The sequence below is a fragment of the Rana temporaria genome, chromosome 1 (assembly GCF_905171775.1).
Source record: "Rana temporaria chromosome 1, aRanTem1.1, whole genome shotgun sequence".
NCBI classification, from domain to species: domain Eukaryota; kingdom Metazoa; phylum Chordata; class Amphibia; order Anura; family Ranidae; genus Rana; species Rana temporaria.
This window is the reverse complement of record NC_053489.1, coordinates 106,948,309-106,969,578: the sequence shown is the minus strand read 5'-3', so window position 1 is coordinate 106,969,578 and position 21,270 is coordinate 106,948,309. Positions and strand designations below refer to the sequence as shown.

At 44.5% G+C, this 21,270-nt stretch overlaps 1 protein-coding gene across 2 annotated transcripts in view; it reads right to left on the bottom strand.

Annotated features, from left to right (window-relative positions):
- The window catches only part of CCDC125 (coiled-coil domain containing 125), an 89,848-nt gene that overhangs the window by 32,439 nt on the left and 36,139 nt on the right, over positions 1–21,270 (bottom strand). Inside the window, exons 4-5 of one of the 2 annotated variants that reach the window (XM_040341580.1) lie at positions 7,701–7,787; positions 5,155–5,232 (exon numbers count right to left, since the gene is read on the bottom strand). In XM_040341580.1, coding sequence (XP_040197514.1) covers positions 5,155–5,232; positions 7,701–7,787 — 165 coding nt within the window. The remainder of the gene's footprint in view (positions 1–5,154; positions 5,233–7,700; positions 7,788–21,270) is intronic. The other variant, XM_040341585.1, reaches the window with a different exon arrangement.

Below are 21,270 nucleotides of genomic sequence, written 5' to 3'. Positions count from 1 at the left end.
AACTTCCTGAGATTGTTGAGGGAACAGACCATAGTCCGATATAGCATTAGGAGTAATATTCAGTATTGGAACTAGACTACCTTTAGATGGTTTGCTAAAAGCTCCCGAATATGTGTCGGATCCAGAACTTTTACCCGAGGGCAGTGACCTAACTGTGTATTGGATTCAGTCGTTTTACCTTTACACTTTACAAATTAGTATGTGCCGTTATTGCAAAGTGTTGTAGCCTAAAACAGCAGTTGATCATACAAAAACATCTGGCCATTTGAACACAAATGATCAGACCATAGGATGATTATTCCCTGTGCTGGAAGTCACATACGCGATTCAAAACATGTTGATCATTCTCTCTTTCACTGCGTAAAAAGGGACTAATGGGAAGTGCAAGTTATTTTTAGTTATCACTAATCTATCAGCAAACATTAACTGGCAGATCAAACCTAGCAGAGTATGCTTTGCCAGCCTTGGGAGGTAATGAATGCTTCAAAATCAATGATATAGCTTATGTCAGTGAGAACTGCCTCTACATAATGCTTGAACTATAAAAGCAACAACTAGCTCTTATTTTCAGTAGCAAACAGGGTTGTAGAAACTAGCAACCACATTAGCTTCCCCTAAATCAAACAAATGGATCCTTGTGTAATCCCTGGAGGAAAAGTTATATTGGCAGAAGCGCAAGATTCATCTTATAGGTGAGAGGACATGAATCCTTTAAAAGGGGTTGTAAAGGTTTGTTTTTTATTTTCTAAATAGGATCCTTTAAGCTAGTGCATTATTGGTTCACTAATCTTTTCCTTTGATTTACCTTCTAAATGTTTTTTTTCTTTGTCTGAATTTCTCACTTCCTGTTTCTCCTCAGTAAGCTGTTCTGGCTGACTAACCCCCAGTCAGAACGGCTCGGATGATGGGGGCAAGCTTACTGAGGAACAGGAAGTGAGAAATTCAGGCAAAGAAAAAAAAACATTAGAAGGGAAATCAAAGGAAAAAGGTAAGTGAACCAACAATGCCCTAGCACTAAAGGAACCTATTAAAAAAATAAAAAATTAACCTTTACAACCCCCTTACGTTCAATCCTTTAAAGTGGTAATAAACTCAAAACCAAACAGACATGCTGCATTTTATTACAGCACATCAGGCAAAATCACACTACAATGTCATGTAGCGCAGCGGATCCCATCGCACTGCCTGACATCACAGTGAATCAAGTGTACGTTTTGTACACTTAACATAAAGTTTGTTCAAAACAAAATAAAAAATTAATTAAAAAAAGGGAGCCGCATGATGCCCTCAGTGCAGCTTGCAATGCACAGCGGCCGGAGTGGTGAATTGCTCCCACTGCTCTGCTATGCAATGTGAATTCACCTTCTATGTGTTCAAATTTAGGATAAGCATAGCTGCTAATAATTTTTTAAAGAATTTTGAGAAGATATTGTTCTGCATCTATAGTAGTTGTGCACAATATTCAAATAAACTCTGTAGGACACAGTACCATGTCAGATAACATGCTTAGACAGTGTTGGTGCCAACATTTGTTAAATTGTTTGTTAAAAAGAGTGAGATTAGGAGAAGGGAGTAAAAGAGCAGGAGGCCTGGGTGAAGTAAAGAAGACAGTTTGGGTTATATTTTGATAGAAGGGTGAAGGTTTGGGTGATATAAGGCAAGTATACAGAATTAGAGCTTAGTTTCGTTTATGGCTCAGGGGTCAAAGTAGACTTGTCACAAAAGGAATTTGGAAGCTTCCAATGCTGGTCTCCTGAAAATGATAGTTAACTAGCTGTGTTTCCTACCGTACACCAAATGAAAGTTCCTTTTTTTCTTAATGTACTCTTACTGTATCTGCATACTCCACCATTTACTAATATATGTATGTAAATTAACCATCTGATTAGGTTTAGTAGCACTTTGCCAAAGACTAATTTGTACAAGAACATTCACAAAAACTAAGCAGTGATGAGTATACCCAACCGACTCCCAAGAGGTCAGACTTTACAGCCAGAAAAGTAATGAACGCAGTTACGACAGTTATGATTCCTAGACTTTCCAACAATGTCTGTCCAGTTGATATACAGTATATGAAAAGAGCAATCTGACCCAAAATTTGATCTAAAAACGAAGAATAAATGAACGTTTGTACCAAAAGAAATCAAATTGTCCCAAAGGTTCCCGTAACTTGTTGGAAATAATGGCCCAGATTCACAAAGGAGATACGACGGAGTATCTCAGATACTCCGTCGTATCTCTCAGAGTATCTATGCGACTGATTCATAGAATCAGTTACGCATAGATATCCCTAAGATCCAACAGGTGTAATTGTTTTACACTGTCGGATCTTGGGATGCAGTACAGCGGCCGCCGCTGGGGGGAGTTTGCGTCGTAAACCAGCGTCGGGTATGCAAATTAGTAGTTACGGCGATCCACGACGGTTTTTCGCGTTCGCTACGTCGCTGCTAGTCTAGTTTCCCGTCGCAAAGTTAGTCGTCGTTTTGGGTGCCTTAACTTTACACAGCACACGTATGTGCTGTATAAAGTATGGCCGTCGTTCCCGCGTCGAAATTTAAAAATTAACGTCGTTTGCGTAAGCCGTCCGGGAATACGGAATTACCCTACGCGTGTCGCCGTTCCAAAAAATGACGTCACGTCGCGCAAAGCACGGCGGGTAATTCAAAAGGGAGCATGCGCAGTAGGTCCGGCGCGGGAGCGCGCCTAATTTAAATGGCACACGCCCCTTTGAATTATGCGGGCTTACGCCGGAAGCCGCCGGCGTAGTTTTCATCGCAAGTGCTTTGTGAATCAGGCATTTGCGATGAAAACTTGCGGCGGTGTAACGTATCTACGATACGTTACGCCGCCGCACTGCTACCTGAATCTGGCCCAATATGACCAATCTTAAGAAACTTAACAAATAGAGATTAAAATGTAGGGCTTCTAGCTGGTTTCCAATAGACAGAGTAGAAAACTAAATTAATATATATGATTGGTGTACACACTTTTTCGAATAAAACACGTTTTTGTTCACTAAGGTTCTCAAACAAACCTCTGAGGGCTTCACAGAACAGCTGTATTTATACAGAGATTAAACGACACACAGGTGGACTCCATTTGTTAATTAGGTGACTTCTAAAGGCAAATCGGTTCCACTAGATTTTAGTTCAGGGCATCAGAGTAAAGGGGGCTGAACATAAATGCACGCCACACTTTTCATTTATTTATGTGTAAAAAAAAATAAAAAATTAAAGTCATTTATCCCTTCACTTCACAATTATGTGCCAAATTGTGTTTGTCGATCACATAAAAATCCCAATAAAATACATTTACATTTTTGGTTGTAACATGACTAAATGTGGAAAATATCAAAGGGTATGAATAATTTTTCAAGGCACTGTATATGATCACACTGGTGGGATTATTCCTTCTGGTAAACAGTCAACCTTATATATTCAGCACGGTGGTAATATCTCTTAATGTGGGATTAGTGGATTCCCAGTACAATCAATCAATCATTTGGAAACACATATGGGAAGCTGCATTCACAGACTTGTTTTTTTTATCTGTATTTTTCATTACAACTTGTTTTTTTTCTATTTATTTTTGTGAACATATATTATGAAACATTGTTTTAATTTCTCATGTATAGTATTCATGAGATTGACACATCTGTATTTAGCATTAAAACCCACATGCTGTGTTTTTTTTTTTTTTTTTTACACATTTTGTTTCATTTATTGTTCCAAAGTCTTTTTGATCACTCTTGGTGTTAATAGTTACACCTATTTACATTTTTTTTTTTCATTTTTTTGTGACAATTAACAGCGCATCTTACGTTTCTATTATTTCTCTCCTGATTAGCTGAGAAACAGCAGCGGCACCATTGGCTCCCGCTGCTGTCAAAGTCAGTTAGCCAATCGGATGGGAGAGGGGGCGTGGCAGGGCCTTGCCACGACTTTGTGTCTGAATGGACACAGAGGGCTGTGACTTGGCTAGGGTGTCCCCATAGCAAGCTGCTTGATGTGGGGCACTCAACCGTAGGGAGGGGCCAGGAGAGCCGAACAGGGACCCGAGAAGAGGAGGATATGGGCTGATCTGGGCTGCTCTGTGCAAATGCACTGCCCAGAGAAGGTAAGTATAATATGTTTGTTATTTAATAGAAAAAACAAAACAAAAACAAGACTTTACAATCACTTTAAAGTGTTATTAACACTCATTAGAACTGGCTTGGATAGGCTATGAAATGTCATTAACATTACAGAATAAGTCCAGTTAAAGTGGAGGTTCCATCAAAAAAACTATTTTGCTTTAAACTGTAGCTTACGACTGGAAATGCCTGTTGCTATGCGGTCCCACGAAATCTGCCTTTGAAAGCACCTAGGATTCTGACATCATCTCCCTCTAATGCTCCTGGGAAATGTGTGTCATCATTTCCCAGGATGCAGTGTGCTGTCCAATTATCACTCCCCATCCAAGACTTCCAGGAAGTAAGTGCCTGTAGGCTTCACAATGTCCACAAGCAAAATGACAACGGTGTAGATATAGTTTTATAAACTATCTTTTTTGAATATCTATGCGGATCGGCGGCGGATTGTAAAATAGTAAGTGACCAGATTTATATTATAAAAACGCAGGATGAAAGGCCATACATTTAAAAAATGCTAATTGTGGTTGGAACTTCGCTTTAAGTGTGACAAACTACTATTATTAAACCTATACTGTCAAAGTCAAGGGAAGAAAGCAGCCAATGAAGATAAGTAAATAAATAAATAAATAAATAAATAAATAAATAAAAGCACAGAGATTTAGGGAACTAAAATCAATTCATACAGAGTACATGCAAACATTATTGCCAGTGCCACTATAAAAAACTTCCATATGATCAAAATAATTTGATTCTATGGGACAAAAAAATAAATAAATAAAAAAATCGCACTGGAATTGTACCAAAGTAGCACAGGATCTCATTCCAGAATTTTTCTCTCCCGAGTCTCATTGATGTGAAAGGACACCATTGAAAACATTGCGATTTCCATTGTCATGCAATTCTGTTCAACTCAAGTTGCATCTGAAATGGCATTAGTGTGAACCAGACCTTAAAGACTGTTGATCAACAAAGCTGAAAAGTTCTCAGGGTTTGTGGTATTGTATGAAAATGTCGGCACTTACCTTTTCAAGCGCTCTCCGATGCTCCTCTGCCTTCTGCAGCATTTCTTTGGTGTGACATGTTGCCTTATCAAACACAGCCTAAAAAAAAAAAAATGCAATTTTAAACCTAATTTGTATAGCGATTGCCAGGGCTTTCAAGTCTGATGCTGTATGTTAGCAGATCCTTCTTTTCAAGAAAATTTAACCATTTTACAGATTAGCAGGGTAATCTGTGAGCATTACAGTATATAGGTCCTGATTATAGATCCTTTGCCATTTGTGGCTCATAGGACCTCTTTTTTTTTTAGCACCAACTAATTTTTCAGGAAGTGGGAAAAACTTTACCTGTACCATCTTGCTTACTGTGAATCTGTACTGTGCTGTGCTCAGTAAATCAAAGTCTACCTATGCATACTCCTTTATCCACTTGTGAGATCTCCCAGGCCTGCAGATTGGCAACTCAGGCGCCAAGTGTGGCATTGTGCAGTGACAGCGACCCCATACCCTGAAGTACTGAGTATTTCTTGTGGTGACAGGTGAGTACAGAAACAATATATACACGCGGCTTCCTTCTGTAAAGTGAACCTGTTACTTTGCCTATCCTGGAAAAATACTGAATCACTTTAAAGTAGAATTTTCTGTGTCATATACTTTATGAATTTGAAACGGAGATTTGAGTGAATACTATGGGAAACAATTTTTCCTTCAAACAATGTAATCATATATGAAGCTATCTAAGGAACTATCAGCAGAAGAAAATAAAGTTTGTTAAAACCCTGCAGGGGATCCTGTGCACAAATCACTTGTCTCCATATAAATCCAAGCAAGAGTTGCTGGCCTGTGGCCTGAACAGTCCTTGTTCCCCTATTTCTAAGCTGCCAAATGGAACATCTCTGTGTTGTCTCTTTATCTCTCCTCTTTATGCTACAGATTCCAGACCTGCAGCATGCTTTTGAGGGCACACAGAGAGTGGAAACAATTGGCTTGTGTTGTAAATATTTGTGGCTGGAAAGAAGTGCCTTCATTCACAAAAACAGAAGCTGACAATAGCACAAGCCAGGTACTACACTAGGCTATATCCAAGAAGTGTAGCAGTCGATGTGTGCTATTGTGAGCTTGTGTTTATGTAAATAAAAGCACTTCTCTCCAGCTGCAATCATTCACAACATAAGCGGACAGTTTACACTCTCTCAGTGTCCTGAATAGCAGGTTGTAAGCCCGGACTCTGTGGCCCAGATTCACGTAGGAGAAACAACGGCGTATCTCTAGATACGCCGTCGTATCTCTAGATACGCCGTCGTATCTCTGAGTCTGAGGCGTCGTATCTTGGCGCCTGATTCAAAGAATCAGATACGCCAGAATTTGTATAAGATACGACCAGCGTAAGTCTCCTATGCCATTGTATCTTAACTGCATATTTACGCTGGCCGCTAGGGGCGTGTACGCCGATTTACGCCTAGAAATATGTAAATCAGCTAGATACGCCTATTCACGAACGTACGCCCGGCCGTCGCAGTACAGATACACCGTTTACGTAAGGCTTTTTCCGACGTAAAGTTACCCCTGCTCTATGAGGCGTACCAATGTTAGGTATGCACGTCGGAACAGCGTCGAATTTTTCACGTTTTACGTCGTTTGCGTAAGTCGTTCGCGAATAGGGCTGGGCGTCATTTACGTTCACGTTGAAAGCATTGGCTTTTTATGGGTTAATTTCGAGCATGCGCACTGGGATACTTTCACGGACAGCGCATGCGCCGTTCGTAAAAAGAGTCATTTACGTGGGCCACAATAAATTTGCATAACACACGCCCACATCTTCCACATTTGAATTAGGCGGGCTTACGCCGGCCTATTTACGCTACGCCGCCGCAACTTTGGTTTGTGAATACTGCACTTGCCTGTCAAAGTTGCGGAGGCGTAACGTAAATAGGATACGTTACGCCCGCACAAAGATGCGCTCTCCTACGTGAATCTGGGCCTGTGTGTACTGAACAGAATTGATAAGAAGACGCAGTGCTGTAGAATGGACAGAGGGAAGGGCTCAGTCCTTGCGGTAGCTCCTCCCCTTGGAAACGCCCATATTTTTAGGCTTTGAGTTGCATCCAGGAATGACAGTAAATATACATTTTATTTAACATCCACTGTCAGATTTTAACGGAGACAAATGATATGTGCACAAGGACCCCTGGGGGATTTAACATGCCTTGCGCATGAGTGAGACTGCGTGGTGCAGGGAGACTGGTCCTGCAGCCTTGTGAGACAATACACGAGAAGGCTGCAGGTGGGGCGAGAGACATAACTTTCTCCTAGGCGAGAAATTAGGCTGTGGGAGCAGGTACCTGTCAAGACAGGTACCAACTCCCCGTGAAAAATAAACGTTTTAGGGGTGGGGGAGGACAATAAGCTGCACGCTTACTTTGAGTGTAAGTCTGTATAGGGCAAAATGAAAACACAAAAACAAATACATGCTATATCTATTACAAAACTAGAATTCCCTGTATACAACAGTGCCTGCTGGGTCTTAGAATTGCACAGCATTTACGAGTCAGACATCTCCTACAACTCACCATGCCCTGCATAATCCTCAGTGCTTCATCCTTCCCATCCAACTGTCTTTGAGAAGCTTCAAGTTCAACTCTTAACAAATCCAACTCCTAGAGGAATTAATAAAACATGTTTGATAAAGAACACTGAGATACGTTAACAAATGACATCATCTGGGACTAAAATGTGTTTGATATAGCTGGCTCAAATTCAAGTATATCAAGGGTCATTGTTTCCCACAGAGAGGCTGTATTTTAAGACCCTGATTGTATCCATGATGGGACCCCCAAGGTAAAATAATTGTATAACCCCCCACTCCTCACTGGTTCTTCTCATATCTCCACATTAAAGCAGTCCTACTAATCTAATAGAACCAAAGAAATTGTTAAACCATGCAAGTCACTATGTTCATTGTATCCAAAATCATTTGCCGGATGCAATATTGTTTTGAAAAACTGATAGAGGAAAGCCTGTACCAAGTCTTTTAGAGTTATACTGTCCAACATCAATGCAACTCTATGGCTAGAGTTGCACACTTTATACAGGTCATTCTCCAAAAATTAGCATATTGTGATAAAGTTCATTATTTTCTGTAATGTACTGATAAACATTAGACTTTCATATATTTTAGATTCATTACACACAACTGAAGTAGTTCAAGCCTTTTACTGTTTTAATATTGATGATTTTGGCATACAGCTCATGAAAACCCCAAATTCCTATCTCAAAAAATTAGCATATTTCATCCGACCAATAAAAGAAAAGTGTTTTTAATAATAAAAAAAGTCAACCTTCAAATAATTATGTTCAGTTATGCACTCAATACTTGGTCGGGAATCCTTTTGCAGAAATGACTGCTTCAATGCGCCGTGGCATGGAGGCAATCAGCCTGTGGCACTGCTGAGGTGTTATGGAGGCCCAGGATGCTTTGGTAGCGGCCTTAAGCTCATCCAGAGTGTTGGGTCTTGCGTCTCTCAACTTTCTCTTCCCAATATCCCACAGATTCTCTATGGGGTTCAGGTCAGGAGAGTTAACAGGCAATTGAGCACAGTAATACCATGGTCAGTAAACCATTTACCAGTGGTTTTGGCACTGTGAGCAGGTGTCAGGTCGTGCTGAAAAATGAAATCTTCATCTCCATAAAGCTTTTCAGCAGATGGAAGCATGAAGTGCTCCAAAATCTCCTGATAGCTAGCTGCATTCACCCTGCCCTTGATAAAACACAGTGGACCAACACCAGCAGCTGACATGGCACCCCAGACCATCACTGACTGTGGGTACTTGACACTGGACTTCAGGCATTTTGGCATTTTCCTCTCCCCAGTCTTCCTCCAGACTCTGGCACCTTGATTACCGAATGACATGCAAAATTTGCTTTCATCCGAAAAAAGTAATTTGGACCACTGAGCAACAGTCCAGTGTTGCTTCTCTGTAGCCCAGGTCAGGCGCTTCTGCCGCTGTTTCTGGTTTAAAAGTGGCTTGACCTGGGGAATGCGGCACATGTAGCCCATTTCCTGCACACGCCTGTACACGGTGGCTCTGGATGTTTCTACTCCAGACTCAGTCCACTGCTTCCGCAGGTCCCCCAAGGTCTGGAATTGGTCCTTCTCCACAATCTTCCTCAGGGTCTGGTCATCTCTTCTCGTTGTGCAGCGTTTTCTGCCACACTTTTTCCTTCCCACAGACTTCCCACTGAGGTGCCTTGATACAGCACTCCGGGAACAGCCTATTCGTTCAGAAATTTCTTTCTGTGTCTTACCCTCTTGCTTGAGGGTGTCAATGATGGCCTTCTGGACAGCAGTCAGGTCGGCAGTCTTAGGCTGGGTTCACACTACTACACTACTTTCATCCTACTTTGCTCTGCTACATTGGTCCTACATCCGTCCTACATTGGTCCTACATCCATCCTACTTTCATGAACAGGATACTACTTTGGTCCGACTTCAATGATATTCAATGGGCCTGAAGTAGGATCAATGTAGGACCAAAAGTAGTACAGGGAGCATTTTCAAAGTCGGACCGACTTGTGTAGGACGCTACAAGACTCTCTTATAGGGAAACATTGAACACAGAGCAAAGTAGGATGAAAGTAGTGTAGTAGTGTGAACCCAGCCTCACCCATGATTGCGGTTTGGAGTAATGAACCAGGCTGGGAGTTTTTAAAAGCCTCAGGAATCTTTTGCAGGTGTTTAGAGTTAATTAGTTGATTCAGATGATTAGGTTAAGAGCTCGTTTAGAGAACCTTTTCATGATATGCTAATTTTTTGAGATAGGAATTTTGGGTTTTCATGAGCTGTATGCCAAAATCATCAATATTAAAACAATAAAAGGCTTGAACTACTTCAGTTGTGTGTAATGAATCTAAAATATATGAAAGTCTAATGTTTATCAGTACATTACAGAAAATAATGAACTTTATCACAATATGCAATTTTTTTGAGAATGACCTGTATAGGGCTCAATCTATTTTGTTACCAGATGTTACATGAATATAGAAGTCTTGTCAACTAGGACAATGTATGGACAAAAACTTCACCTGGACATAATGTTATTTTTTCTTGGGAAAGCAACCATTGTTTAAACGTTTGTACAATTAATACAATGAGCATAACAATGCATGTTTTTTAATGTTGTAGAACAGGCCCTCTTTCAGTAGATAAACAGCACAATCCAACTCACTTGGTGGCTCAATTGTAGGGTGAGGATGCAACATGAAACCTGTATCCAACAACTACAGTACACCCAGATTTGAGATCATAATCACCCTTTCTGCCTGTTTGTGTTTGTATGGGTGCCCATAAACACCACAGGCTAGCCACTGTTTCAAGTGGAATAAGACAGATTATCAAACACATTCTGATTGGAGTGGCTGCATACATCCTGGCTTGCGGAGGTTTTGAATCTGGAAGGGAAGGATTGGGAAGAGATAAGGGAGTACCCCTTCCTTTAGTTTGTATCTACTAGAGACAGGTTAAAGTGTTACTAAACCCACAACAGTAAAATCAGTCTGTATATGCAGTAAAGCATGCTTGTTATACTCACTGTGGAACCCAAGGGCTCTTTCACACGTGCAGACCGTATGTCCGCTTTTTCATCCATCCGCTTTCGGATGAAAAAGGGACATACATTGGTCCCTATGAGATTGTGGGTGTCAGCGGATGAACATCCGCTGACACCCGATCTCATCCGGGTCCGCAATCCTCTGATTCTGCAGAAGGAGGAAAACCCTAATTTTTCCATCCTTCTGGGGATCGGATCAGGTGAACACGGACAGACGGTATGTGTTCATCCGATCCCTCCATATGGGAGAGCAGAGATCTGACAGGGCGGTCCCTACACAGTGGAGTGATCCCCGCTGAGCAAGCGGAGGTTCACGGGGCGGATCATCACGGATCTGTCCTATGTGAAAGAGCCATAAGGGGTTAATCCTCTGCATTGTGTAAAATATCCTGGCTCTCTGATCCTCCTCTTCTTTAACCTCCCTGGCGGTATGATTATTTCAGATTTTAGGTGCTGAAAGCGGTACCATTATTTTGCATGGAAATTTGGCATTTTATATTGTAGGCCTGTAATTCTTAAGGCTCATACACACGGTAGGACATCCAACAAAATTTCCCTTGGATTTTTGTCCTAATTGATTTGTCCTGCCACACCCATAGCATACACACAGTCAGACTTTTCTGCAAACTTTTCTAAAAGTTTCCTAACATCACGTTTTTTTTTGCTCTTTTCTGCTCTTTACCGCCACCCTTTGGTTATTCTGCTATTGTTTTTTGCTTTTAACATTGGTTTTGAGCATTCGTATTTGTACTTTGTCCAAAAGTTGGTTGGATTGCTGTACACACAGTCAGACAAAGCACCATCCTAAATCTGTCCAAACAAGAGTCTGGTAGACATCCCGGGTTTAATAAAATTTGAAACACAAAATCATAAATATAATAAATACATATAAATAATTATAACAAATAATATAATAATAAAAAAATTATTACTTTAAATTTTTTGATGACAAATTTTCCCACAAATCACTATCGCTCAATTCTGAAAGTGATTATAATTTATTATAGCTGTTTTCTAGCTGCTCTAAAACCACTTTTGACATAAAGGGACACTTTCGGTTGCTATGGACAATCTCCAGTTATATATCAGACAGGAGGCTTCGTATCTTATTCAAATCTCTCTTTACTAAAGCTCATAGCAGAAATACATAACAATTTTATGGTAATCTAAAATAAAAAACTCAAAAGGACTACCAATCCCAGCAGTCCCTGGGCCAACGTAGCCCCTCCCAGGCCTCAGCCTATATATGGGACTGTCTGAGGTAACCACATCCTCTTTCTTTCTGCTCATCGCAGCATATCAGATAAGTACTAGATAATATATATATATTCTATATACAGCGGTTATCAATATATTGGGCTGTGGGGAACCCCCCCCCCTGCCTGCCATTTCTCTCAGCTGTTCATTCGTTATTTCATCATTTCAATTTTATTGTCTTTTATGCGGTTTTTTCCCCTGCATTATGTAAGTCTTGGTACTGTAATTTTACAGGTTTTTCTCCCCTGTGTCTTTCCCCACACTCGCCGGATGTAAGTGCGGACGCGTTCCCCTCACGCGTCCGCTGTACAGATTGTTTTCCCCCCCCGCCTGTCCCTCCGCCGTTTCGCCTGTCAGCGATACTACACATCAGGCGGCGCCATCTTCCTCCCTTCTTCCCTCACGTTCGCACGCGGAGGAAGGGCGGGACTCGGCGACATCCAATCAGCGCTCTGGTAGCGTAGTCTCGCGAGACTTCGCCCCAGAGCGCGGAAGAGCGCGGGCTTTTCTCCCTCACACCGCTGCCAGTGCAGATCGTCCGGTGTAGAGGTGAGGAAGTCCTGCTGTACTGCTCCCATCCTTTCCCCTTCTGCCCACCGGAGATACTTGCTTATCTCAAGCCCTATTAACCTTGTCACATACCTCTATGCTTACAGCAGTCTGTAAGGATAGAATAAATAGTTTTAAAGGGAAATTACTTACTTTTTCTTCACTTCAGTATATATAGCTTAATGTATATATATATATACTTAGTGTATATATATATATATATATATATATATACAAATCGTTTGACAATTGCCTTTTCTTCATTATTATATACATAGAGAGGTGGTCAGTGATTATATACTCATGTCTGAAGACAATTATACTACCCCCCTTGCAGGGGAGGCTTTTACCCTTGACACTACGCAGTTTATGACGGCTGCTCAGATCCAGGATCTGATTAACATTTCTGTCCAGACGGCTCTGGCCTCGGCCATCCCGTCCAAGGGACCACGCACCTCTAAGCCTGCTATGATCAATCCGCCTCAAAATGGCGAACCGCCAAATAAGAAAGGCAAGGTTTCTTTCAAACAGAAACACACTTTAGCAGCACCTGACTCCCCGACAGGGGAAGTAAATAATGTGTTCCAGGCAGTGCCCTCCCCGGCCTGCCAACCTCAACATCCAACAGACTCTGACCGACCCCTGGGCCTCAGGGAGTTAGACATTAAGAGGCAACGGTCCTCTAGAAGGACAAAACCTGACTCCTATGTCGATTCCTCGGACGAGGACTCACCAGGTGCTTCAGGGAAAAGCGAGTCTGACGATTACGGGTCTGATGAGGACAGACAGGATGCTGAGGATACGGCATTTCACTCCAATGCCACCCCTGATGCACAGGGAGAAGTCATTTTAGATGCATTGGGGGAACCATTTTTCCACCCGGACGCCATCGCTCACCCGCGATCTGGCGATTGGTCCCCCTTGCCTCACGTATCTCAATACGTAGAACATTGGGCCAGGAAATCCCTGGACAGACCCGCCCGCAACAAGCTACGGGCCGAATGCCCTAGACCCGCCATCCCCAACAAGGTGGTGGCCACACCAGAGGTGGACCCCATGCTGGCCAAATATCTGGCAAAATCGGGGAAACTCCCCAAAAAAGGGATTGAGCGGTCTTTTAAATCCATCCAGGAACGCATCCTAGATTTAATGGGTCCCTTGACTAAAATTCTGAACTTATCAGAACAAGCAGCCGCTTCTGATCAACCAGTGGACCTAATACAACTACGCGGCTGGGCCCAGAGGGCTATTTGCCTAGCAGGCACGGCTAACACCTCCTGCTCAATCGAGAGACGCCGCTCTATCTTAATGCGGCTAGACCCCCAACTCTCCCACCTGGCCGAAACCGAACCCGGTCCTTCAGCGGGCGGTATGCTCTTTGGGGATAACCTCCTCAAAGACATCAATAAATTTGTGGGACTATTCTCAGGACTTGATAAAGCCCAAACATCACTGAGGAAGTCAGGGGCCGTGAGAGTTTTTAACAGGGCCGGCAGAGGTAGAGGCCAATCTGCCGGCCGTGGTTCCACCTATAGGCCACAAAACAGAAACCCCCAATACCAGTATCAGCAGGCTCCTCCCACCTACCCCGTTCCAGTGGCGCAACCAGCACCGTTCTTTCCACCCCGTGGCAGACCATGGCGCGGACGCGGCGGACGTGGTTACACCCGATCCCGGCCTCCATTCGGTGAGTATACCCTACACTCCACAACCACACATACCAGTGGGGGGACGCCTGAGATATTTTATCCACGCCTGGTCTGCGATTACGGCAGACCCATGGATATTGCAGACGGTCGGGGGTTTCCAAGTAGAACTTCTTTCGTCACCGATGTTAAATGTGATCCCTCATCCTATCAATTTCACGCGCCACAGCGTTGCTCTCATAGAGAGCGAAATTCAGGACCTCTGGTCCAAACAGGCAATTTTAAAAGTAGAAAATTGTTCCCCGGGATTCATAAGCAATCTTTTCCTTGTCAAGAAAAAAGGGGGCGGGTTCCGTCCCGTAATAAACCTAAGAAACCTGAACCAACATGTCTGCTACAGACACTTCAAAATGGAGGGCATTCACTGCCTCCGAGACCTCCTACGACCGGGAGACTGGTTAGGGAAAATAGACCTGAAGGACGCCTATCTCACCGTCCCTATTCACACGGAGTCACAACACCTACTCCGATTCCGCTGGAAGAGTCAGATATGGCAGTTTGCCTGCCTCCCGTTCGGGCTATCGTCAGCACCATGGTGTTTCACGAAGTTGATGAAACCAGTGGTGGCATTGCTACGAAGCAGAGGGGTACGCCTAATTATTTATCTGGACGATATCCTGATAATGGCGCACTCAAAGACCCTAGTTTCCCTCCATATGTCTTGGACGGTCTCCCTACTACAAACACTGGGTTTCTTAATCAACCGCGAAAAATCGATCCTAATTCCGGCCCAGGTGATGGAATTCTTAGGTTTCCTAGTGGACACCAAACAAGCTGTCCTCCGTCTCCCAAAAACAAAATTGGCCCTAATTCGCAAAGAAATCAGGGCAGTGCTCCGCAAAGGCTCCTTGTCCTTACGGGTTCTGGCCCGCTTGGTGGGGCTCTTGGCTGCATCCATCCAGGCCATCTTCCCAGCCCCACTTCATTACAGGGCCCTTCAGAGGCTCAAGATTTTACACATTCGCCAGGGCCTCAGGTATGCGGACGAGATCCCTCTCTGCCCGGAGGCAATAGAAGAATTGCAGCGGTGGCTTCGCCACGCCGTCGAGTGGAACGGCAAGACCATCTTCAATTCCGGGCCCGACATCATCATAGAGTCGGATGCGAGTCGCCACGGCTGGGGCGCTCGCTGCGGGACAGATTCCACAGGAGGGACTTGGTCTACCTCCGAGTCGGAGTTACACATCAATGCGTTGGAACTGTTGGCGGCATTTTTTGCCGTCAAGAGCTTCATCCTACAGGCTTCCAATTGCTGTGTACTGTTCCGCATGGACAATGTGGCCGCGGTTCAGTACGTCAACCGCTTGGGAGGCACCAGATCCAGGATCCTTGCAGATCTGGCGAAGGAGTTCTGGCATTTTTGCTTGGCCCGCAACATTGTTCCTATCGCGGAATATATTCCAGGAATCTCCAACACGGTAGCCGACTGGTACTCACGACACCTTGTCGACTCCAGCGACTGGCGGCTGGATCGCTCTGTATTCCGCCTTTTGGAGCGTCTTTGGGGCCCGTTGAACATAGACTTGTTCGCTTCTCGCCTCAACCACCAGCTGCCCCATTTCTTCAGCTGGAGGCCCGACCCAGAAGCATCCGCGGTGGAGGCGTTCCGTCACATTTGGCCAGAAGGAACTCACTATGCGTTTCCCCCATTCCAGATGATACCCAGAGTTCTCCTCCGCGCCTCGAACCAACAGGCAACAATTGTGCTGATCACACCCTGGTGGCCGACACAACCCTGGTTCCCTCTCCTCTTGGGGATGGCCGTGGACTATCCCAGACTGATTCCCCTGTTCCCACTGCTGTTGACCAACCCGTCCGGGGAACCCCATCCACTAGTTGTGGAGGGCAACCTCCACCTCCTAGCATGGCTGATTTCAAGATCTCAGAAGCGGATATTAACCTTTCAGGATCAGCTAGGGATCTCCTCGCCGTGGCCTGGGCCCCCGGGACCAGATCAACCTACCGGTATGCCTGGCGACTCTGGGTTCGTTGGTGTGATCAACGACAGGTTGATCCCATACACGCCCCTGTGTCTGCGGTGGTGAATTATTTGATTCTGGCAAATCCTACAGCTCCATCAACATATACCGTTCGGCTATATCAGCATACCACTGTCCAGTTAACTCTTTAGCTGTGGGAAAACACCCATTGGTCTGTAGAGTACTGCGGGGCATTAAATTCCAACGTCCCCCTAGACCCAGATATCAGTCAACTTGGGACGTCTCCAAGTTACTTGACATGTTTGCTTCGTGGGAGGATAACGATGGATTATCCCTACGACTGCTGTCTTTCAAACTCACAGTTCTACTCTGCTTGGTCTCAATCAAGCGCGTCTCAGACGTAAGAGCGCTAGACATCTCCAGGCACCAATTCTCGCCCCAAGGAGTCAGTTTTTCAGTGGTCCGCAGGACAAAAACGAGTATTCAATCTGTCTTCTATCCCTTCTTTTCCACTCATCCGCGACTTTGCGTAGTTCGCTGTTTACAAACTTATGAAGCATGCACGTCGGTGCTTCGACCACCGAATTTGTCCCAACTTTTGGTCTCGTACGTCAAGCCCCATCACCCAGTCTCTTCCGCCACACTGGCACGGTGGGTACGTTCCACCATGGAAATGGCGGGCATAGACGTCTCCCTATTTGGAGCGCATTCTACTAGGGGTGCTATGGCTACGAAAATCATCTCCTCTGGAGGCTCTCTCTCTGACTTACTTAGGGCGGCTGATTGGTCCTCAGAGTCCACCTTTCGAAACTTCTATTTCAGACCGGAGGCCCATGTGTCCATGTCAATTTTATAAGGTTTTATCTGCATGTATAAGTTGTTAATTCTGTTATTTGCTTTAAACTTGCATAAGATACGAAGCCTCCTGTCTGATATATAAATTGAGATTTTCCTAGCTTGTGAAGGAAAATATTAGTTATATGAAGACAGGAGGCGAGTATCTTCCCTCCCTTCCCATCCCTATTACGATTATTCTCTTCTCCTTGCAGGTTATTGAACATTACAGTCCTGATCCTGAAATACGGATGGTTTTAAGTGGCTCACAATCCCTGTTGGATTGAAGTTGGTCTGTTTTCTCCTGAAGGCGACGGCCGGTCGGCCCAGAATGCTTCGGTTTTTCCCTTGATCCCCGTTGGGATGAAGTCAGTTCGGTTGAAGCGGTCCAGTTGGTCCTTCCCTTTTCGCTCCCTTCAGACGCGGATATCGTGTGCCAATAAGGAAGTCCCTGACCATCACAAGGAGAGAGGATCGGACTTACGTTTCCTGATTGCTCGGATCTACACAAAGAAAGAGGATGTGGTTACCTCAGACAGTCCCATATATAGGCTGAGGCCTGGGAGGGGCTACGTTGGCCCAGGGACTGCTGGGATTGGTAGTCCTTTTGAGTTTTTTATTTTAGATTACCATAAAGTTATGTATTTCTGCTATGAGCTTTAGTAAAGAGAGATTTGCATAAGATACTCGCCTCCTGTCTTCATATAACTAATATTTTCCTTCACAAGCTAGGAAAATCTCAATTTTGCAGGCAGAAATAACAGTTTTTATTATACAAAAGTGCATGTAGGGCACTGGGCAGACCACTAGGGACAAAGGGGGGGGGGTGTATTTTTTTCATACAGTACTGTAATCTATAAGATTACAGTATACTGTATGCATTATGTTTATTTACTTTTTTAAATTTGGTGCCGATCTCCTCCCCCATGCGTCGTAACGTTGCAGGGAACGGAGCTCGGCGGCACTCTGAATAGAGCGAGGAGGACACCGCTCAATCACACAGCGGGGAGGCATCGCAGGATCCAGGGACAAGGTAAGTAACTTGTGCCTGTGGATGCTGCGAGGCGATCCCGAGTCTAGCTCGGGGTTACCGCTTTTGGTCCTGAAATTCCACCCCGAGCCAGACTCGGGATTACCGCTCAGGGGGGTTAACTGACTCCAACCCATCTCGTGATAGAACACAGCATTAGGAGTCAGGTTGTACATGCTCGGTTTGGTGTGTTTTTGTTAGAGAATGTGATCAGCACAGGGCCAATCATCACTGTCCAGACAGAGGATCAGGGAAGAACAAAAACTCCAAGCTTTAAGCAGAGACTGATACAAGTCACAAGATTGCTATATATTGCTGATGAGAAGATGTATTAGAAGTTTATATTTACTAAAATTATTGCATTTCCATGTTCTGTGTACTGTGGGAGACCAGATATAGTGAATGCAGGTTCTGGGTTTAGCAACACTTTAATTCAGTTTAAATTACTTCACAGAATTTACCTTCCGCCAAACAGGATGCATAAAATATATCCCCAGTGTCCTCTCTATTGTTGGCAGTGTCTGGATGACTCCAGATTATTTGCATATGATTTGGACCTGGCCCTGAATACATACCCTCTGGGTTGCAGTGTTAGAGTTTATTTTTTGTTTAACTATCATCCAGGTTCTGGGTCAGATAGATGTCTGTAAACTGTGCTTCCCCGCCTTAGATTATTGGAAATCTCCTATTAATTTGGTGCTCCCCCTACATAAAGACACATACTAATCTTAGGGCTGCCCCAAGAAATTCCAAAAATTTGAGATATCTGTATTGACTTTGCCACCACTGTTGCTTGATACCCCCACCCCCCTTACATTTAAAGCGGGGGTTCACCCTAAAAAAAAAATTTTTTTTCCATGCCATCCAGCATACTAGCGCGAGCTACAGTATGCCTTTATTTTTTGCGCCGTACTCACAGTTTAATCCCTTAGTTTCTAAGTTTTAGGCGTTCCTAGGCAGAGGGGAACATGATTGACGGCCGGCTATGGCGCGTCACGCTTCCCGAAAATAGCCGAAATAGGACTTGGCTCTTCACGGCGCCTGCGCAGTCAGCTCCTAGTCTGTGCGCAGGCGCCGTGAAGAGCCAAGTCCTACTCCGGCTATTTTCGGGAAGCGTGACGCGCCATAGCCGGCCGTCAATCACGTTCCCTCTGCATAGAAACGCCCATTCCCCACGGGGAGTCTGAAACTTAACTACGGGATTAAACTGAGTGCAGCCCAAAAAATAAAAATAAAGGCATACTGTAGCTCGCGCTAGTATGCTGAATTTCATGGTAGAAACTTGTTTTTTAGGGTGAACCACCGCTTTAAATTGGCTTGGTAGTGCTAATTTCTTGCAATGGGGACTTTGGCTCCATTGGTAAGTTAGGTGCTCTGTTATGTAAGATGTAATGTTCTGTAATAGTTTGAGTGTTTCCCAGGAATATCTGAGACGGACACGACTTTTTCCTTTGATTTCTTCTTTTATAGACCTTACTGACTCTGAGCTTGTTTTAACACTCTATAAACGATACTTAAGGGGTTGTAAAGGTAAATGTTTTTTCACCTTAATGCATCCTATGCATTAAGGTGAAAAAACATCCGACAATACCGCCCCCGTTATACTTACCTGACCCCTCGAAAGTCCCACGCTCGTCCCTGACATCCTCTTCGCCGCTCAGCCTGGCCGTTGATTGGCTACACTGGATGGATTGAAAGCAGCGCAGCCATAGGCTTGCGCTGCTGTCAATTACATCCAATGACGCGGTGCGCTGGGGGGCGGGGCCGAGTGATACAGTCGGCGGCTATGGCCGCCGGCCGTATCACGGGAGCGCGCCCGCCCGCAAAACACTCAACACCATGCAAGCTCGCTCGCATTAAGGTGTCGAGTCCTTGCAGGGAGCCGAGACAGCCGCCGAGGGACCCCAGAAGACCAAGTTCGGGGCCACTCTTGAAAATTATGAAATTCTATTCTATTGAAAGATAGTAGTCATTTTTTAGAGCACCAGCCTGTGTTTGCTTTATACAGACAAAGCAATTCCCATTCTATACATCCACCCTCTCCACTCAAGCCATGCACAGTCCTAAAGCTGGGAAACTTGTATAACTGGTTAAGAAGAACTGGTGATGCCAGGTCAGTCTCTAAAGGAAAATACTGTGTATCCTCCTTCGTTATCACTATGATTTCGGCTAGAGACCGATTGATGCAGGTCAAATTCCTCCACAGGGCCTACTTCACCCCAAAACGGTTGACAATTATGAATCCTAACACCCCGGTGGCTTGTCCTAGATGTGACCCAAGGGCTGCCTCCTTTTTCCACATGGTCTAGTGCTGCCCCCGCCTCGGAGGCTATTGGTCGGGAGTAGTTGACGCCCTTGACCAGATTACCTCCCTGGATCTGGGAACTAACCCTAAATCAATGCTGCTGAACGTCTTCAACCCTGGGGTGCGAGGTAAATACACTAAATTATTCCCCGGGTACGCTACTTTTTATGCCCGTAGGGAGATATTCCTCCACTGGAAGAGCGCTGCACCTCCCACAGTGTCCTCATGGCGCTCAGTATTGAACTCGGTGCTGCAACTGTACAAGATCACCTTCGCTAATCGAAACTGTCCTACTAAATTTGACAAAATATGGTCGGGGTGGATAGATGCTTGGGGCACAGGTGACAGTGATGATAGTGGCCCACTGTTATGATTTCCTGGAAGCTATTCGCTATCGGTTCAAGGTGTGTTCAACTGCTTGGATGAGGTTCCTCCCTCATCCAAGCAGGAAAGTCACCACATGACTTTAGCATGCCCAATCATGCTGAGGTGTGGAGCAGCCAATCCTGGGAGAGCTGGAGAAAAAAGGAGGGGGGATGTTGTAAAGTATAGTGGAACCTTGGATTACAAGCATAATCTGTTCCAGGAGAATGCTTGTAATCCAAAGTAATCACATATCAAAGCGAGTTTCCCCATTGAAGTCAATGGAAATGAAAATAATTAGTTCCGCATTGACGTCAATGGCATGCAATACCGCATGCGGCCAGAGGTGGGGGGTGGCGGAGAGCCTCAGAAACGCCGAGGACACCTCGGCAAACCTTGGAAAGGCTCGGGAACGGAGTATTTCCGTGTCTTTCCGAGCATTACCGATCGGCACCGCTTGGCTCCGGCGACCCCCCCCCCACCTCAGGCCAAACGCGGTACTGCACACCGCTTTGGCCCGAATCCTGCTCGTTTTGTGAGTTAGGATTT